Raw genomic sequence first — 21,647 nt, 5'->3', positions numbered from 1 at the left:
AGAACCCTGTGTGTACCTGGACTAAACATCAGGTCCCGCGGACCTGAGTGCCCTCTCTGTTTATAAACACACAGTGAAGAAAGGGAAACTAGTTTGGGTTGAAAATAACGTCTTAGAACCTTTTAGTTTGCACTTCTCCTTCTTCTGCCTTTCTGTTTTCTGTTTGACTCTCAAGTCTCTCTCTCTCTCTTTTTTTTTCCCTGGATGAATCATTTGGGTGCTAATTTTTTCCCCATAGGTTCACAAAGATGTACTTTAAACATGTACTCTTTGAGGACACGTTATTTGACGAGTGCTATTTTGAGGATGTTACATCGACTGATACCTATTTCAAAAACTGCACCATTGAATCGACCATCTTTTATAACACAGGTAAGAGCATGAACAGGGTGGCCTTGCTGTTCAGAAATTGTCCAGTTGCTCAGCCGTAAGCTTTCCGAGCAGTAAAGTATTTGCTGACGTGTGTGCTGAGTCTTGGGTCCTTGCCCCAGGCAGGGCACAAAGAAGTTGCCGTGCCAAATCATTTACTTTGTCTGTATCTCAGCTTGATCACGTGTAAAATAGAAATAGAAGCACTGGGCAAGTGTTCTGATCTCAACAAGACTGATGCTATATGCTCAGGGTCTTTGGTAGGAACAAATTATGACCCAGGTTAAAAAAAAAATAGCATTCCAAGAGGGTTACATTTTATGCCTGGAGTGCATTCTTGAAGACCTAGCATAATTTGAAGCTTATAAAATTCTCATGATAATACATGAAAAGGAAAGACTGCATCTTTTCAAGCTTCATGCATGAAATAAGAATATTTTAAAATTACACCATTTCAGATTTCCATGATTAAAAAAAAATCACAAAATTCCACCTCTCTCTCACTCATTATTTTTACTGCTCTCATTATGAATTAATACCAAGTGGAGCTGGGTTACAAGGGAACTGAGCTTTACCAGGGGCTTCACTGATACTGTCTCAAATAAGAAATGTACCAACACTCGCATCTTACAACTAAGGAAACAAGAGGTTTAAGCAACTTACATTAAGTAACTTACATTGTTACAGATAACAAGTGGGGGAAGCTTGGCTCCATCCCATAATTGCTAAGCTGTGAAGTCTGTGAGGCTTCCTCTGAAATACTTGCATTGTGTCCGGATCAATGCTTCTCCCTGGCGTTGGTACCGTGGCACAGTTTAATGCAAGAACATCTTTTCCCCCTTCATGATGCCAATCTCAAACAATTCAATGTCTCGTCTCTAAATATCCTTTTGTCTTTAAATAGTCCATTTTGGAACTTATCTTCCTAATTTATTTTAGCCTGAACTTAAAAAAATGTTGGTGAGTTTTGTACATTTCGTCTTTGGTGTATCTTTTATTTTCTTCTTTGAAGTTTCAGTGATGCCTCTTTGCTTGCTCTCTTTCTCTTTTTTTCAATGTCAGCAAGTACATTTTATTTATGTAAAATATTTTAGGAGTTTCCACGATAAAACCTGCTATTTCATTAAGGTTATATATATATATGTATATAATTCTATGAATATATATATTCATAGAATTTAGTAACACTTAAGCCCAAGTAACTTTATGTGTGTCTGTATACTTCGTATGTATGAACTATATATATATATGTGGGCTTCCCAGATGGTGCTAGTGGTAAAAAACCCTCCTGCCAATGCAGGAGACATAAGAGCCAGAGGTTCAATCTCTGGGTCAGGAAGATCCCTGGAGGAGGGTGTGGCAACCCACTCCAGTATTCTTTCCTGGAGAATCCCTTTGGACAGAGGAACCTGGAGGGCTATAGTCCATAGAGTTGCAAAGAGTTCGATAAGACTGAAGCAACTTAGCATGCACATATGCACTATATATATTTATATGTTCTCACATACCACAATATGACACAGATGTTCATACACACTACACATAATTCATGAGCATATATTCACTATATACCAGCACACATTATATATACACAGGTGCAATCAAGTCTGTATGTTCACACTTATACATGTGTATATAGACATGGACAACATATCAATTCATTTAGTAGGGTCTGTCCTTACTACTCTTCCTAACATTTAAAAAAGTTATAAAACTTATTTATGATTATTGCAAAAATTCAAACATTAGGAAGGACACAGAGTTGAAATAAAACTTTATTTCCATCTGGCACCTGATTTCTGATAGTGTTTCCTCTTTTTCCGGAGGGAGTTGCTGTATAACAGTGTCCGTGGAAATTTTTATGTTTATTCACCTAGGTAACATACAGGTTAGTTTAAAAGTAAATTGATTATATAGCTCATATTGTTGTGACACTTGCTTTTTTAAACTTAATATGCTATAGATATGCACCCTCTTAACGTGGTAGGTGAGTGAGAGCTCAGTCGGGTCCGACTCTCTGCGACCCCATGAAGTGTAGTCCGCCAGGCTCCTCTTGTCCATGGGATTTCCCAGACAGGAATACATGCCCTCCTCCAGGGCATCTTTATGACTCAGGGGTCGAACCCAGGTCTCCTGCATCACCTATATTGGCCGGTGGATTCTTTACCACTGTGCCACTTGGGGAGATTGGGATTTTGCAAACACTTGTAGTCTCGAAGTGTCAGAGCTGGGAAGCAGTGGATATCATTAGGTGTTTTCCTCTAACATTATAGGCAGAAGCTCGGGGAGGTTAAAGAGGGTCAGCCACTGAGCCAGTTCCCAAACCCAGGTTTGCTGAGAGCCTGTATAGTGATCTTTCTTCCAGAACAGCTGATGTTAGAAGGTTCCAGCAAACATGAAACTTGTTCCAAAGCAAATGCTTATTATTATTTTTTTAAAACTTTTTTTTTTGAAGAAAAGTTTTGGGTTTACAACAAAATTAGAAGAAAGATACAGGAATTTCCATATGCTGCCTATTCACACACCATAGCCTCCGCCATTATTAACATCCCCCATCAGGGTGGTTCCTTTGTTTTAATGAATGAACCTATACATCATCACCCGAAGTATGTAGTTCACGTTAAGGTTTATTCTCTTTTTTTGCATGGTAAGGCTTTTGTTTTTTAATTTTTAAAATTTTTAATTGGAGGATAATTGCTTTACAGTGCTGTGCTGGTTTCTGCTGAATAACCACGTGAATCAGCTCTATGTATACATGCATCCCTTCTCTCCTGAGCCTCCCCCCCCCCACCCCACCCTCTAGGTCCTCACAGAGCCCTGAGCTGAGCGTCCTATGCTACACAGGGCTTCCCACCGCTCCTGGTTCACACATGGCGGTGTGTATATGTCAGTGCCACCCTCCCAGTTTGTCCCACCCTCCCCTTCCCCCCACCACTGGTCCACGCGTCCATTCGCTACATCTGTGTTTCTGTTCCCACCCTGTGAATAGGTTCATCTGTAGCATTTTTCTAGATTCCGCATACATAATAGTGCATTTATTTATGAAGCACCTGCCACAAAAGAGTAAATCAGAATTTAAACTTCCACACTCCACATTTTCCCTCTTTCCTCACACTTTTCTGCTGAAGCTTCTAAGTCTCAAAATTTAGTTAGAGATAGGAACAGACTTCCAGAGCAATAGGCAGAGGGAAAGGTCTTTATTCTCAGTGTTGTCCATTCAGTGGGCTTGGATACATGGATAATATGCATCATTGTAACATCATGCAGAGTATTTTTACTGCCCTAAAAATCCACCATTCTCTACCAGGTCATCTATTTACTGCCTAAACTCCACAACCACTGAGCCAGTGGTGTTTATTTTGAAGCATGCTCAGGTTTCTGCAAGGGTTTTGGAGTGACTGGCTCAATCTGGACCCAATTCTCTGGTCATTTGCCTCTTATACGCTGGGAATCCTTGAAGGAGTACCCCAGGCAGGTGGCCCTCAATGTCATATTGTTGATACAAACAAGGCTGTTAACTGACTTGAAAGATGCTCTACTTACACATGTCCCTCAGTGAATGTTTATTTCATTTCCCCTTGCTTGGAGAAACTTAAACAAGTTATTACATTTTTAAAGATTTCTTGCTACATCAGTACCTTGCCCCATGTTGTTTTTGTTGTTGTTCAGTTGCTAAGTCATGTTCGACTCTGCGATCCCATGGACTGCAGCACGCCAGGCTTCCCTGTCCTTCACTATCTCCCAGAGTTTGCTCAAATTCATGTCCATTGAGTCAGTGATGCCATCCAACCATCTCATCCTCTGTTGCCCCCTTCTCCTCCTGCCTTCAATCTTTCCCAGGATCAGGATCTTTTCCAGTGAGTCAGCTCTCCACTCAGATGGTCAAATTATTGGAGCTTCAGCTTCAGCGTCAGTCCTTCCGATGAATATTCAGGATTGATTTCCTTTAGGATCAACTGGTTTTATTTCCTTGCTGTCCAAGGGACTCTCAAGAGTCTTCTGCAGCACCACAATTTGGAAACATCAGTTCTTCAGCTCTCAGCCTTTTTTACGGTCCAACTCTCACATCCAAACATGACTGCTGGAAAAACCATAGCTTTGACTATACAGACCTTCGTCCGCAAAGTGATGTCTCTGCTTTTAAATATGCTGTCTAGGTTTGTCATCGCCACGTGTTACCTTGACTTTGTCTGATTGCCAGGGGTGGTGCTGCCTGCCCAAGGAAGAGGCATAACTCCAATCCCTGCCTCTGCCCCAAATCTTCCCCCGTTTCACATGAACCACGTTTCCATCTCTCCGCAGACCTTTATCAACATAAATTCATCAACTGTCATTTTATCAACGTCACCTTTCTGGAGCAGAAGGAGGGCTGCCACATGGACTTAGAGCAGGACAACGACTTCCTGACTTACCTCGTCAGCTTCCTTGGCAGTCTGTCTGTCTTGCCGGGGAACATCATTTCTGCCCTGCTCATGGACAGAGTCGGAAGGCTCAAGATGATTGGTGAGTTGTCAGGGATGTTGCGTCTGTGTTCTAATGGGCTAGGGCGGAGACTTAAAGTGGAGGAAAAGCAGCAGGACTTTCCTTTTTCTTTTTCAAGAAAACTCGCACAGGAAACCATGTAGGTAAGATGAATTCTGCTGGTATAGAACCAAGTCTGCAAAACCCCAGGGAACCTTGGAGATCTCTGAGATCCCTAGTCCGGGTCGGGCACAAGCCTTCATTTCCTGATTCAGCAATTCTGTCACAGTTATGTATACTATTAGCACTTCAGTAGGATGTTAAATACGTCCGCTGTACCCACTTTGTATTCCTCTTGGTGGGAAAATACACTAAAATGCTCTTAAATGAGGATCAATTTCATTCGATGATCATAAATGGATCTTGTTACCTTTTATTATTTAATAGTAATAACATTTTGGGCTTTGGAGTTGGACAGGCTCATGTTGGAATCCTATCACCTAAAGGCTATTTGACTTTGGACATGTTCCTTTACTTCTCTGGGCCTCATCTTATAGATAAGTAGACTTATGATGGGCTGGCAGGGGTTTGTGAGAATCAAACACAATGTACCCAAAGCACCTCCTAGTGCTCCGTGCATTGCAGGTTCTCATGTCTGCCTTGCTTCATTCTGCCAGATTTGCAGCAGTTTATTACCAAAACACAAACCAGGCATGGTGAACAAGAAATAAAATATATATACACCCAGAGCCGGGATAAACGTGGGGCTTCCCAGCTGGCACTAGTGGTAAGGAGTCAACCTGCCAGTGCAAGATATGCCAACGATACGAGTTCAATCCTTGGGTCGGGAGTAGGAGGAGGAAATGGCAGCCCACTCCAGGACTCTTGCCTGGAGAATCCCGTGAACAGAGGAGCCTGGCGGGCTACAGTCCATGGGGTCACGAGAGAGTCGGACACGACTGAGCATGGCACAGGGAAAATGTACACAGAGGAATATGGTCAAGGGGCTTCCCCTGTGGCTCAGCGGTAAAGAATACGCCTGCTGATGCAGGAGACGTAGGTTCGATCCTTGGTCCAGGAAGATGCCACATGCCCTGAGGCAGCTAAGTCCATGCACCACAACTGTTGCGCTTGTGGTCTGAGCCTGGGGGCCACAACTACTGAAGCCTGTGCATCTAGAGCCTGTGCTCTGAAACAAGAGAAACCTCCGCAATGAAAAGCCCTCACACTGCAGTGAAGACTAGCCCTCACTATCGCAACTAGAGAAAAGCCCACGCAGCACTGACGACTCAGCCAAAAGTAAATTAATAAAATTATTAAAGAAAGAATATGAGTCAAGGCCAGGGGAGGGGGAGCAGACAGTATGCTGATACACATGCCTGAGTTCGGCCCCAGGGATGTAGTTGTCGGGAAAAATTAATTCCAAGATCCTAGCAGCAAGGCTCAAAGGACACAAAATAAATAGCAGAGTCTCTTTGTCAATAAGTAGTTGCATGAATATTTAGAATGGTGAGCCCAAGACATGGCTGTGGTTTCTGCTTCTTAATCTCATTGAGAGGATGGTCATGTCTCAGGCATAGCAGGTTGAGCTGCATCCTCTTCAGCGACAGTGTTCTGGTTGGACCTGGAACCTGATGAGGGAAGACGGTGGCTGATTAACTTCTGTGATGTCTGTGCCGAGCTCGGGGTCTGCCACTGAGTCACGGCTTAGTCACGCTGTGGGACGGAGCGAACCAGCGAAGATGACTTCTTCCTGGATGAGTTGGAGGCACTGAGTTTTTCAGCAGACGGTCCTGCAGGGGTGGCGTGGTGTCAGAGGCTGGCGGGCGGGAGTCAGCTGGCCGTCTCGGCCTGCAATGGCTTTGTGAGTCCGCACGACTTCCTTGACTGCTCTGAGATTCTCTCCCATGATGGTTAAAATAATACCTCTGTTTGCTCCAGTGAGAGTGTGTGACACTTCTGCCACTGGTTACTCGCCCCCCCCTTTTTTTTAATTTTCGAATTATTAGTATGTAATGAGCTAGACAAATAGTATGTTCCAAGCAGTCTCTGTTGGTCTGTCTGATAATATAGAGAAGAAAAACAGGCAACTGAAGCCATACATTTTTACTTGGCACTTGAACTAAATCACTTGGAGTGGCTCTGACAAGTCTATTTTTATGGGAAAAACCCCCACAATTTTGGAGAAGAGAAGAGCAATCTTCGTACAAGAAAGTGAATTTCTTTTCTTTTTTAATGATTTCTTTATTTATTTTTGGTTGCACTGGGCCTTCGTTGCTGCCCACAAAGCAATGGTGCCTGGGGTCTACTCTCTCGTTGCGGTGTGCAGGCTTCTCATTGCAGTGGCTTCTCTTGTTGCAGAGCACGGGCTCTAGGATGCATGGGCTTCGGTAGTTGTGGCACGTGGGCTCAGGCGTTGCATCTCCCGGAGTCTAGAGCACCGGCTCAATAGTTGTGGCACATGGGCTTAGTTGCTCCATGGTTTTGGGGATGTTTCTAGACCAAGGATCGATTCGGAGTCTCCTGCATCGACAGGCAGATTCTTTACCACTGAGTCACCAAGGAAGCTCTTTCATAAGGTATTGAATGTAGTTCCCTGTCCTATACAGTAGGACCTTGTTTATCCATTCTTGTATATAATAACTTCAGGTAAGTAATATTTTTCTTAATTTAAAAATTTATTTCTTTTTAATTTTATTTTTGGCGCTGCTGGGTTTTGCTGCTGCATGCGGGCTTGCTCTAGTTTTGGCGAGCAGGGGCTACTCCCTAGCTGTGTGCATGGGCTTCTCATTGCAGTGGCTTCTCCTGTTGCAGACCGTGGTCTCTAGGGCCTGAAGGCTCCACAGTTGTGATGCAAAAGTTTAGTTGCCCTGAGGCATGTGGGATCTTCCTGCACCAAGGACAACCCCATGTCCACTGCGTTGGCAGGTGGATTCTTAGCCACTGCACCGCCGGGGCAGTTCCCAGGAAGTGAGTTCCTATCACAGGCCTTTTAAGTCCTAGGCTTGAATAGTGAATTCTGTGTCAGCTCCTGGAGTAGCTGAAAGAGTTCTTGGGAGATGAGGGTGGATGAAGAGAGGGTGGGGGGTGCCCCTGTGAGCAAGAACGGACCACACCCCTCAACCAAGGGCGCAGGGGGGGCTGAGCGCAGGGAGCAGGCGGGGCAGCGAGAGAGCTCATCCTTTCCTTCACCACCGAGTCTCTGCTTGTCATCATGAGTGTATCCCAGATGAAAGTAGATCTCTCCAGTGCTAACTTGTCATACTCTCCAAACTGGGTATCTGCAACTAATATTTACTGTTCATCATTCTTCATGTGTTGTTCAGCCACTCAGTCGTGTCCAACTCTTTGTGATCCCATGGATGGCAGCATTTCAGGCTTCCCTGTCCTTTACTATCTCCTGAAATTTGCTCAAACTCGTCCATTGAGTCAGTGATGCCATCCAACCATCTCGTCCTCTGTTGCCCCCTTCTCCTCCCTCCTTCAATCTTTCCCAGTGTTGGGGTCTTTTCCAATGAGTCAGTTCTTTGCATCAGGTGGCCAAAGTATTGGAGCTTCAGCTTCAGCATGAGTCCTTCCAGTGAGTATTCCGGACTGATTTTCTTTAGGATTGACTGGTTTGATCCTCTTGCTGTCTAAGGGACTCTCCAGAGTCTTCTCCAGCACTGCAGTTCAAAAGCTTCAATTCTTTGGCGCTCAGCCTTCCTTATAGTCCAACTCTCACATCCATACATGTCTATAGCAAAAACCATACCTTTGACTATATGGACCTTTGTCTTTATATTTTGATCTTTTACTAATGTCTATTTCATTGCTGAGCAAGATTGTTAAAAGCTCATATAGTATCCTTTTTGTATCTTTAGAAAAAGGCCTGGCATACAGTGTATCAACTGCTATATTCTCAGGGCCCAGTAACTGCCAGGTGCTCAATTAATGTCTCAATGTGATGTGAGTGACCTGTTTTGACATTGCCTTTCCCATGACCCTCAGACAACCACCCAGTCGAGTCTGCTGGAGCATCAATTGTCCTCCTTACTCTGCCACTGTGCCCTCTTCTGGCCAGAATTGTGCCTTGTTAACAGCAGAGAAGAAATCTTTCCTGATGAGCCTGTTAGTCCTCATTTATTCAATTTAATAAACATTAATTTGTCCAGGACAGTTCTCCACCAGCCTGTGTGGTCAGCAACGGGAATACAATGCTAATTGAGACAGACAGCATCCTTGTGTTTAAGGAACAAATGATCTATTGGAGAGACAGACATAAACTAGAAATTTCATTCAACCAACACTTAGGAAGTGCTTATTAGAGGTCAGATTTTGTTCCAGGCATTTTGTAAATATTAATATATTTAACCTTCACCTGTGATGGGGAAAGTGAGACAGCTCAGGGAGGTTAAGTGTCTACTCAAGGTCACACAGGGGCAGCTGGGGGTTGACCCCAGGCCTGTCCATCACAAGGGGAATAAGAACTAATGATGAGAGTGGAAGATGTGGGGACCAGAGGGATCTATCGTGGCTCTATATTGACTCAACGTAATCAATCCTAAGGGAAATTATCCCTGAATATTCATTGGAAGGACTGTTGCTGAAGCTGAAACTTCAGTACTTTGGCCACCTGATGTGAAGAGCCAGCTCACTGGAAAAGACCCTGATGCTGAGAAAGATTGAGGGCAGGAGGAGAAGAGGGGGACAGAGGATGAGATGGTTGGATGGCATCACCGACTCAATGAACATGAGTTTGAGCCAGCTCCAGGAGATAGTGGAGGACAGAAGAACCTGACAGGCTACAATCCAGGGATGGGGTGGGATGGAGGGTCTCAAAGAGTTAGATATGACTTAGCAACTGAACAACAGCAATGGTTCCCTATCACTTGATTTCTTTGATGATAATATTTTGTTTTCAATAAACATTGTACACCAAAGCCCATGGCTGGCCACTTTGATGTATACATGTTGATGATACAGTTCTCAGGGCACTTGTGGTCCAGTAGATAGCAGTCTCCTCCCATTCTAGCTCTCTCCTCACTGTTGGAAAGACGTTAGCATGCTACCTAGTCACAACCCTATCCCTCCCCAGAATCAGCAGAATGCAGGTGGACAGTTCCCATCCCCCAGCTCATCAGCAGGGTTTGGCATGAATCTCAGCGGCTCGGGGTCTGATGACGAGGCTCCAGATAGAGGTGCCCCCCACCCTCCAACCCAGGGAGGCACTTGCGGGGGGGGGCCAGAACAGCCTTTTGGCTCCTTGGCAACCTGAAGACCCCCTCCAGGCTCCTGACCACTGGTGGGGACTCCTCTCTGTTTCCCAGCTGGTTGGTTGGGACCTGCTTCTTTCCTTCCTTTCTGCCAACTATTCCCACCACATTTCCAGACATACTCTTGATCTCTGCTCTGTACCCACTCAAGACTTCCCGAGCTCTTCTGGGCTGGACGTATTGAATTTGAGTAGGATGCGACATAGCCTTCTTTCAAGGGGATCTCTTATCATTAACTGTATCACCCAGAGTCCTGGTGAGGAAAGGAATTCACCCAAGATAGTTCTGGTGAAGACTGTACGATGGAGCAGCATTTACACGTGTGGGCAGGGTTATGGGAATAGATGAGGTTGATGAGACACTCAGACACTAGTGACAGTGGGCAGCAGGCTCTATCTCCAGGGACAGAGGGAGAAAACAGCAGCAGCTGAACCCAGGGAGAGCTAGAACCAAGGAGGAGGAGGCATCCAGGAGAAACTATAGTCCTGGAGGGATGTAGCATTTGCCCCAAAAAGGGCTTATAAAGCAGGCTGGGAACTGGCATGAAATACCCTGAGCCCTTTCCCTTTGCAACTGACAAGGGAGCCAGCCCCAGGCATGCCGTCCACAGGGGTTAGCTTGCTGGGGCACAGAGCAGGGCTGAGGAAGGTAGCTTAGATATCCGGGATGTAGATGGAATACACAAGAATGAGCAGCAGCAGGACTCTTGATCAAGTGTTCTTCTGTAGCTCGTGTCCAGCTGTGTTCTCAATGGAACTTGAGCTCCATCAGAATGAAGTCTTTAAAAAAAAAAAAAAGTATTGCCTATGCTCTGTGACAACCTGGAGGAGTGGGCTGGGGAGAGAAGTGGGGGGGGCGGTGAGGTTTACGAGGGAGGGGACATATGTATGCCTGTGGCTGACTCATGTTGATGTATGACAGAAACTGTCACTAAACTGTAAAGTAATTATCCTTCAATTAAAAATTAAAGGGCTTCCCTGGTGGCTGGGTTGGGAAAATCCCTTGGAGAAGGCAAAGGCTACCCACTCCAGTATTCTGGCCTGGAGAATTCCATGGATAGTCCATGGGGTTGCAAAGAGTCGGACAAGACTGAGCGACTTTTGCTTATACTGGTGGCTCAGTTGGTAAAGAATCTGCCTGCAATGTGGGAGTCCTGGGTTTAAAAAATTAAAAAAAAAAGTTTTCAAGTATTTATTTATTTTTGGCTGCACTGGGTCTTCGTTGCTGCGCCAGCCTGTCTGTAGTTGTGGTGAGGCGGAGCTCCTCTCTTGTTGCGGAGCATGGGCTTGAGGGCGACAGGCTTCAATATTTGTGGCTCCTGGGGGATCTGGCACAGGGGCTCATTTGCCCTGTGGCCTGTGGGAGCTTCCTGGGATCAGGGATTGAATCCGTGCCTCCTGCATTGGCAGGCGGATTTGTTACCACTGAGCCATCGGGGAAGTTCCAAGAATGGAATCTTCTGACACTGATGAGTCTGGCATATAATAGTTTCTTAACTAATATCCACCCTCTCTGCCTTGTCTTCAGTTACTCTGGGCTGGACAGTACCAGGGAGGGAGAATTTCAAAATCCCTCCAGGGGGCTCCTTCTGGTGACCCATGCAGAAGTCTCTAATTCCATGGCTGGGGTGCCATGTGGGGGTCCAAGCTGTGCTCTCTTTGTGTGGAGATGAACCTGCTTTCGCAGGTGTTGTCTGGCATGGGTTTCATGTTTCTTTCTGCTCTGATCTCCCTGGGCAGGTGGCTCCATGCTCATCTCGGCCGTCTGCTGTTTCTTCCTGTTTTTCGGCAACAGCGAGTCTGCAATGATCGGCTGGCAGTGCCTGTTCTGCGGGACCAGCATTGCTGCCTGGAACGCGCTGGATGTGATCACAGTGGAGCTGTATCCCACCAACCAGAGGTCAGCTCCTCTCTGCGCTTCCCTGTGGGACTTGCTTGGGCTCCTTTGGCCAGGAGTCAGCCTGCTCCAGGGGGGCCATCTTGGTCTTCTTGGGGTTTGACGGACCAAATGTCTCTTAGGGTGTTGAGTTTGTCTCATCCAGAGGCTGGCATAGGCCTGGGTTTGGGAAGGCTAAGGCTTGATAGAGTGGGTTAGATGGCAAGATGCAAAGGACAAGGGGAAACCTTGTTCAGGAGAGAGGAGCTAGGCTCAAACCTATGTATGTGCCACCCAAACGGAGGTGAGAACAGACATGCCGGTGGGAAATGAAGGAGAAAGGGGAAGAGCTAGACAGACAAAGGGTGGAGCAGAATAAAGGTGGCATGAGACAGGATGGTTAGGGCATTTACAGAGAATGTGGCAGGAATGCCCAGGGTTTATTTCCTTTCATGCACACTCTTTATGAAGTTCAGTTCAGTTCAGTCACTCAGCTGTGTCCGACTCTTTGCGACCCCATGAACGCAGCACACCAGGCCTCCCTGTCCATCACGAACTCCCGGAGTTTACCCAAACTCATGTCCATTGAGTCGGTGATGCCATCCAGCCATCTCATCCTCTGTCATCCCCTTCTCCTCCTGCCCTCAATCTTTCCCAGCATCAGGGTCTTTTCAAATGAGTCAGCTCTTCACATGAGGTGGCCAAAGTATCGGAGTTTCAGCTTCAGCATCAGGCCCTCCAATAAACACCCAGGACTGATCTCCTTTAGGATGGACTGGTTGGATCTCCTTGCAGTCCAAGGGACTCTCAAGAGTCTTCTCCAACACCACAGTTCAAAACATCAATTCTTCGGCAGTCAGCTTTCTTCACCATCCAACTCTCACATCCATACATGACAACTGGGAAAAACCATAGTCTTGACTAGATGGACCTTTGTTGGCAAAGTAATGCCTCTGCTTTCTAATATGCTGTCTACGTTGGTCACAACTTTCCTGCCAAGGAGTAAGCATCTTTTAAACCAGACCTCTATAGGAAGAGGTCTGGTTTAAAGGCATAGGGTCAAGGCCCATTGTTTAGCAGGTAATTTCTTCTCATGGAGGGGAAATTTTTTTCTTCTGTGGATTTTTTCTTTATTTAATAAAAAAGTTACACAGACAGTGTAACATCAGTGAAAAAAATGATTTACAATGAAAAGTTCAATTTTCTTCTACCATAAGCTGTTAGTTCCCCTCTCAGAATCAGCAGCTACTGCCAGTTTCTTGTGTATTTGTTAGAAATACTCTTTGCATAAAGAGGAATGCATATGTGTATGTGTTTATATGTATATGTGTTTGTGTGTTTTATGTGTATGTTACCATCCCCCCTTTTAAACCAAGATGAGAACATGCTATGTTATACCATTCTATGCCATGTTTTATTCTCATAGGCATATATTTTGGAGATTGTTCCATATTACTTTCTCAGTGTTTTAAATGGATTCATAGTATGTGGAGGGGGGATTTTTCAGTACAGCAGGTGAGTGGCTCTTGGGCCAGAAATGAATGTGAAGTGGTGTGGAAAAATGTGAAAGTTAGTTGCACAGTCGTGTCCAAGTCTTTGTGATTCCATGGACTGAAGCCTGTCCCACTCCTCTGTACATGGAATTCTCCAGGCTAGAGTACTGGAGTGGGTTGCCATTTCCTTCTCCAGGGCATCTTCCCAACCCAGGGATAGAACCCAGGTCTCCCACATTGCAGGCAGATTCTTTACCAGCTGAACCACAAGGGAAGGTGTGGAAGGCTAGTAAATGCAATTCTGCAGAAATAATGATATTCCCAAGATTGATGACAGAGGTATTGAATTACAGGTAGCTAGGGAAAAGCACAAAATGCTGTGTTCAAAACCTGTCCTGTTAATCAAAGAACTTCTACTACAAAAAATAAGTGGTTGAAAGTTATCTTTATTTTAAATATGTGATTTTAAATCCAGGGAACCTAAGGGAATTAAACAAAGAGACTAATAGAAACAATAAAATAATATGGTGAGGTGGTCACTAATAAAACTAACATAAGAATTTATAGATCTTAAAAAAGATCAAATATTTTTAAAAATGAAATTCATTTAATAATGGAGGGAATCATAAAATATTTCAGAATCAATTTGATGAGAAAACTGAAAAACTATGTGAAGAAATCGTAAAACTTTATTGAGAGATATAAAGTGAAGTGAAGTGAAGTCTCTCAGTTGTGTCCAACTGTATGCAAACCCGTGGACTGTAGCCTATCAGGTTCCTTCATCCATGGGATTCTCCAAGCAAGCATACTGGAGTGGGTTGCCATTTCCTTCTCCAGGGGATCTTCCCAACCCAGGGATCGAACCCGGGTCTCCTGCATTGTAGGCAGATGCTTTACAGTCTGAGCCACCAGGGAAGTCCCACAAAAGATATAAAATAAGACTTAAATATGTGTCAAGATGTATCTTACTGAATTCTAAGAAGATTTAATCTTACAAAAATGTTAAATATTCTTTAGCTTTTGAAGAATCCATTCACAACTCCATGAGGTTTTTTTTCCCACCCTGGGAAACTCGAAAAAAAATGACTGTTAAGTTTATTTGGAGAAATACACATATGAAAATATCCAAAAAATTCTGAAAACAAAAAGACTGGAGTTGGGGTTGGCAAAAATGGATAAAGTGTGATATAGTTATAGAAAAATTTTAAAACTAATTTAAAGTACAAAAATATATATTCTTCATAAACTTGTGGTATGAAATAGAGACAGTTTTACTTAATTTGGGGAGGACTAGTGCTCAGAACATGGGCTTCTAAGATGGCTCAGTGGCTTGGAAGGAAAGCTATGACAAACCTAGACAGTATAATGAAAAGCAGAGACATTACTTTGCTGACAAAGGTCTGTATAGTCAAAGCTATGGTTTTCCAGTAGTCATGTATGGATGTGAGAATTGGACCATAATGAAGGCCGAGCACTGATAGCGTCAACTGATGTTTTTGAACTGTGGTGCTGGAGAAGACTCTTGAGAGTCTTTTGGACAGCAAGGGGATCAAACTAGTTGATCCTAAAGGAAATTAACCCTGAATATTCATTGGAAGGACTGATGCTGAAACTGAAGCTTCAGTACTTTGGCCATCTGATGTAGAGAGCCAACTCATTGGTAAAGACCCTGATGCTGGGAAAGATTGAAGGCACTAGGAGAGGGGACAAGAGAGGATGAGATGGTTGGATGGCATCATCAATGGGCATGAATTTGAGTAAGCTCCAGTAGGTAGTGAAGGACAGGGAAGCCTGGTGTGCTGCAGTTCATGAAGTTGCAAAGAGTCAGACATGACTGAGTGACTGAAGGATGACAACCAGTTCAGGAGACACATGAGTTTAGGGTTTGCTTCCTGGGTCTGGAAGATCCCCTGGAGAAGGAAACAGCAACCCAATCCAGTATTCTTTCCTGGAAAGTTCCAGTCATGCTTAGAATATTGTCTCTGTACATAAATGGAGTCAGAAGTCGATCGATGGTTAACAGTAGTTATCACTGGGAAGTGTGGTTAATACCAATTGGGATTAGATTCTGCCATGAGTGAGAGACTCCAAATATTAATAACTGCAGATGTAGGAAGATAGGAACTGCAAACTCTTTTTATCTTGTTCTTCCTCTTTTGTGACCTCAGTCATGGTCCACAATGAGACCATCTACATTCCAGGAAGCAGGATGCAAGGAAAAAGGACTCTTTAAAACAAAATGAAGCAAACCTTTTTATTTTATATTGGAGAATACCCACTCCAGTATTCTTGGGCTTCCCTGGAGGCTCAGTCAATAAAGAGACTGCCTGCAATGCAGGAGATCTGGGTTTGATCCCTGGGTTGGAAAGATCCCCTGGAGGAGGGCATGGAAACCCACTCTAGTATTCTTGCCTGGAGAATCCCATGGACAGAGGAGCCTAGCAGGCTACAGATCATGAGGTTGCAAAGAGTTGGACATGACTGAGTGACTAAGCACACAGCACATAGCCAATTAACAATGCAGTGATGGTTTCAAGTGAATAGCAAGGGGATTCAGCCATTCATGTATCCATTCTCCCCAAATGCCCCTCCCATCGAGACTGCCACATGACATGGAGTAGAGTTCCCTGTGCTATGTAGTAGGAAAAGACCACTCTTGACAGCTCTTGAAGAAGTTTCTCAGGAACTGCCACTTGTGCTTATATCCCATTGGCTTGAGCTTAGTCACATGGCCAAGCTCAGAAGCACGGGAGTCTGGGAAATATAGTTTTCTATCTGGAGACCTGCTATTCAGGCAGAACTGTCTTCGTCACAAGAAGGTAGAGGAGTTATTGATGGGGAGCACTTACACTTTCTGCATCATGTCACAGTACTCAGGTGTGCGTACTAAGTTGCTTCAGTTGTGTTTGACTCTTTGTGACCATGGACTGTGGCTTGCCAGGCTCCTCTGTCCATGGGATTCTCCAGGCAGGGACACTGGAGTGGGTTTCTGTGCCCTTCTCCAGGGGATGGTCCTGATCCAGAGATCAAACCTGCGTCTCTTGTCTCCTGCATTGACAGGTGTGTTCTTTACCACTAGCGCCACTTGGGAAACCTGTGAACAACTCGAGTTGGAAGGAAATACCCCAAAATGTTAATTATGATGATTCCTTTCAGCGGTGAAGTTACAAATTCTTGCATCTTTATGTTATTCTGTATTTCCAAATTAGACTAAAATAAGAATGTGTTACTTTGATATTTAGGGGAAAATATTCCCTCCCACACCTTCACTATACTTCTTTATTATTATTATTATTATTTGCTTGAGGGATCCACTCCAACAGGGTTTTTATTTAAAAAAAAAAAACCTTTTTATTTTGTGTTGAGGTAGAAAACAATGTGCTGATTAGAAAACAATGTTGTAGATTCAGGTGAACAGAGAAGGGACTCAGCGGTACTTGTCCGTATATCCATTCTCCCCCAACTCCCCTCCCATCCAGGCTGCTCTCTACTTCCTTCACCAGGGAAAGAGAAGAACCCAGTCCCGTACACCTAAGGAGGTCTAGTTTGTATCCTCCAGAATGGTTTACTTTCTCCTTCTTTTATAGGGCAACAGCCTTTGGCATCCTCAATGGATTATGCAAATTTGGCGCCATCCTGGGAAACACCATCTTCGCTTCTTTCGTTGGGATCACCAAAGTGGTCCCCATCCTTCTGGCGGCCACTTCTCTTGTTGGGGGTGGCCTGATTGCTCTTCGACTGCCAGAGACTCGAGAACAGGTCCTGATGTGAACCATCTACTGGGGAAAGGAAATGTTGGAAAAACCTCGTCTGGGAACCTCAACTGTGCCCACACTTCCTGTTTGTCACTGTCCAGCGGACACCTGGATAGCGCAGGAGGAAAAGTTGAATTTGTGACCCCTAGTTTAGCACCCATTTCAGCTATCTATATGTTTGTAACTCAGGTGACTGATTCAGGGGTTTCCTGAGCTGTCCTCCCGTAGAATCCCAGAACTCCATGCTTGGCTTCTAGTGTCCCCAGCCCAAGGGGGAGAATACCCTCGAGTGGGAGGACAGACTAAGCGAGGGGTGTGTATTTCTGCAAGTGAGGTACAAGGACTTTCTTGCATTTCAAAATGAACTTGAGAAACACGCAAGTTCCTCCGTAAAGTTCCTCGGAGCCCAAGGACTTAACAAATTGACTTGGCGGGGAAGTTGAGTCATCATCTGAATACTGAAGTACATACGATACATATATTTTTGCAGTTAAAGTGTCACTCCTCATAGATTCCATTTGAAAATTGGCACAATAGAATTGAAGATACTCTGATATAGGAAACCAAATATTTGAGCAATATCTGTAGAAATCTATGTTACCCCCTCCAAGAGTCCTAAGTTTTCCATGATGATTAGGGGGTAAATTGAAGAATAATATTTATTCCTATTTTGAGTCAAAAACGCTTAAGGGGATAGGCATTCTGTAAACTAACTTTGTACATAATTGTCTTTGGGTTTCATTTGCAGAAATGGTGTCTGCAAGTGTTTGTCAGCATTTAGCCATATTTGGAGAGGAGTTGGTGTTTGAGGTCCCAGGAAATTGGGGCTGATGGAGTGAAGTGGAAGCACAACTTCTTATAGCCATTTAACTTGCTGGCAGGAGGATGCACTTCATGAACTCACGTTGCACTGTTCATTTCATTCAGGCTCTTTTCTTCTTGTGAGGGAGAAGTTATTTCCTCTCTCACACAGACTGCTGGTTAAACGCAAGCTCACCATTATCCATCCTAGCATTTGATGTGCCTGCTCACCTGGAAGTGACATGGGAAGTGTTCTGTGGCTTCTGCCATCTTTTTGTAGGCAAGAATAAGACGCGGTGGACAGCGTTGGGGGTGGAGGGAGGGGTGGGGAAATGCAGCTGCAGGCCTTCAGAGTGTGAACTTGGCAGTGAAACACAATCTGTGTTTATTACAATGGTCAGAGCCCATGAAAAATCTCCTCTGTGCGTCTCGGTTCTGCTTCTTTTTTACGCAGACATTGGCATGGAGGTTAGGGAGTGCAGGGCTTGTCATATATGTTTTTCTTCAGTCCTCACAAGGAACATTTTCCTGAGATCTAGTATGAAATGTGAATGGGGGTAGGGGTGGGGGTGGGGTGAGGAGCTCAGGACAAACTGCTTTGGCAAAGGTTGGTAATAGATTGAAGTCTTGAATCCATTGAAAAAGAACAACCATTTCACCCATCAGAGCTGTCTTGCATGGAAGGGACTGTGAGCTATAAGCCCTGGGTCCCTGGAGATGAACCCTGAGGCCAAATGGACCTCAGTCCTCAAGAACCAGTCCTTTGATTTGTGATGCTTTCAATTCTATAAAGTGCCAGGCTTTCACTACCAGAAACCTCAAAAATTTAAAGAAGAATAGAGATGGCTGTGTTGAGTTTATTTTCTGTTTTGGAGAAACACTTAGGTCCCGTGATAGCTTCCAGCCATCCTTTGGTTATTCTCTGGAGTAGAAGGTGGAGAGGAGAAAAAGTATATTCCTGGCACCTCTCTATCCTGGATCTGAGATCAGTTTTAATAATTAAAAGGTTTTCTTTACTTCTCTTGCCCACTGATAATTGAATCACCATTTTTTCTCTGTTCAGGGAAGAAAGAGGCATCAACTCTGGTTTGATATCCTGACTCCCCCAAATGTGTAAATGTAACATTGTGTATTAGTGTTTCTCTCAGTTCGTTACAGGAGTTACCTAACATCAATGCTACATCAATAATGAGAGGATCAATGTAACATAGCTGTAATATACTTGCTTGTGATACAAAATACGCTGGCTTGGTTCATAAAAGAGAACGGTGTAAACTGGGATTACTACATCCTTATAACATGATTTTTTCAGTGGGATACTATAATTTGATGAACAGTTACTGCTTAAGAAATTTATAAGGCAGAAAAAGCCTGCATTTCTAGTTAGGATGGATCTTGTAAATTTAAAGCCCAATTCATTTTTGAGCGTTGGGATGGCTGCGATGATTTGGGGTAAACTCCATTTGATTCCCAAGTTCTCAATTCTGCATTATCCTCATGGCTCTGTACACCAACCGTCTAGCCAACCAAGGGCAATGCCCATCCCATCCATCACGCAGGCCTTTGTAAAGGTACAGTCATTCTCTGCAGCCTTTTCCCATGAAAGATTATCTGGCACTGGGACCTGGCCACTTCTTAAATGCTGTCACTCCTGCTGAGATAAATGCGTCTTTAAAAATAGTCCCTTTGGCAGGTCATTGGGGGATAACGTACAGCATTCCTAGCCAGGCGCTTCTTTTTCACTTCACATTCTGCCCTGAGAAACTCCCTATGGCATTCGTGGAGAATCAGAAGGATGAGGCTGTCCCTCATTGAGCAAATCTGTTCACAGTTCGTGATGTATTTTATGATGCCCAGTTTGGGAGGAGATGCTTTTAATGGTCTCAGCTATATTGTGTCATCTCGTGATGCTGATTTCTCGATCTTTTGTTTTACTGGAAATAAATAGTGAAAGGGGTGTGCCTACTTGTGACGTTTATAGCACACGACCCTAAGGTCATGTAATAAATAACCCCTTTCCCAGGGTTTCCTGGCACCTTGTATTAGTTCATTAAAAATAATAATAAAAGTAATTGTAAACAAACCTTCAGGAACTGAGACTAGAGATTATTTCTAGACTCTGAAGTCTCTTCTGAAATCTTTGATTGATTGGATGTGCTGACAGCATGCTGACAATCATTGCCTTCTTATGTTGCATATGGTGACCTTGAGAGGTTAAATGATGTAACCAAGGTGACATGTAGTGCTTGGGGTGGGTTCCAGGTAGGGTTCCAAGTTGGTCTAGTTCTGGACTAATTGCTCACTGATATTTACTACAGAGTCTCTCATAGTCTTCAAGGAATGGGAAAATATGACCAACACTTAACCTGGGACCATTCACTGAAAATCCACTTGATTGCTCTACCTAGAATAAGTGGAAGGACCAGTATAAACATGAAAGGGTTTAGTATGTATTCGTGGACACACAGGATCCAACCCTGGGTTGGTAAGATTGCCTGGAGAAGGAAATGGCAACCCAAGCCAGTATTCTTGCCTGGAAAATTCCATGGAAAGAGGAGACTGGCAGGCTATAGTCCATGGGGTTGCAAAGAATTGGACATGACTGAATGACCGAGCAAGCATGCGTTCAGTCATTCACTTTGTTTATTGAACAAATCCTTACTGAGTCCCTACTGTGTGCCAGTCTCCACACTCAGATCTGGGGATGCAGAACTGAAAGCCATGGCCAGTGTGGCTGCTTTGTAATCTGACTATTGGGAGCAGACTTCTGCCTTTTAGCTGCTCAGCTTTCAGTGCTGTTTCCATCAGCAAGGCTGCCTCATTGACTGAGATGGCTGTTGGAGCACCAGCCCTCACATCCACAATTCACTGGGAAGCAGAAGGAAAGGCAGTAGGCAAAGGGGCTACACTTTCCAGCTGAGGCAGCCTTTCTTGGACCTGCTCTCCTGGATGCCCCTTCTGGTTACTTCCACAACTATATCATGGACATCCCTTTGTTGCAGGGGAGGTTGGGAAATGCCACATTTACCTGGGAACATTGCCACCTGTCCTCCAAATTGAAGATCTTGGCACTAAGGGAGAAAAGGAGAAAGGAGAGGTGGATAATGCTTCTTAAATCTTAGCATGTATCAGAAACACCTGGGGGCGGTGGGGGGGTCGTGGTTAAAACTCACACTGCTGGGCCCCACACCATCTGGGGTGGGATCTGAGAATCTGCATTTTTAACCAACTCCCAGGTGGTGTGGATGGCCTCAGTCCTTGGATCATACTTTGAGCAGCATCAACAATCTGCCAATTTGATTTGTTGGAGAAGTTCTATTGTATTGATCATTTAAAACTTGCCCAAATCAAAAAGAAACTCACAAAACTAGAAGCCATGAAAAAATGATTACCATCGTCCTCAAGTTCAGGGACAATCAACTGGGGGCAGTGCATTAGTAACTGAAGGGTGTCAATGAAGCTATGGCTAGATATGAACCTGATCAGCGACAGTCAACCTGAACTTGGCACGGAAATCTCTCTAGAAAAAGGCGAAGAGATTTCTTATGAAAAGAGAAAGATTGATATGAAGAATTCCTCCACTTAGACCTCATCCAACACATATTTACAGAATGGTTCCAAGTGTCCCACACTCTACA

At 44.3% G+C, this 21,647-nt stretch overlaps 1 protein-coding gene across 7 annotated transcripts in view; it reads left to right on the top strand.

Annotated features, from left to right (window-relative positions):
• SV2B (synaptic vesicle glycoprotein 2B) overlaps positions 1–20,093 on the top strand; it is a 229,193-nt gene extending 209,100 nt beyond the window's left edge. For all 7 annotated transcript variants that reach the window (XM_070478196.1, XM_070478203.1, XM_070478198.1 and 4 more), the window contains 4 exons: positions 239–372; positions 4,672–4,872; positions 11,825–11,984; positions 17,041–20,093. In XM_070478196.1, coding sequence (XP_070334297.1) covers positions 239–372; positions 4,672–4,872; positions 11,825–11,984; positions 17,041–17,224 — 679 coding nt within the window. In that variant the 3' untranslated portion in view covers positions 17,225–20,093. The remainder of the gene's footprint in view (positions 1–238; positions 373–4,671; positions 4,873–11,824; positions 11,985–17,040) is intronic.
• Positions 20,094–21,647: the final 1,554 nt, after the last annotated feature.

Source organism: Odocoileus virginianus, chromosome 16 (genome assembly GCF_023699985.2).
Source record: "Odocoileus virginianus isolate 20LAN1187 ecotype Illinois chromosome 16, Ovbor_1.2, whole genome shotgun sequence".
NCBI lineage: Eukaryota > Metazoa > Chordata > Mammalia > Artiodactyla > Cervidae > Odocoileus > Odocoileus virginianus.
Note: the sequence above shows the minus strand (reverse complement) of the source record. Positions and strands in the feature narration are given on the sequence as shown.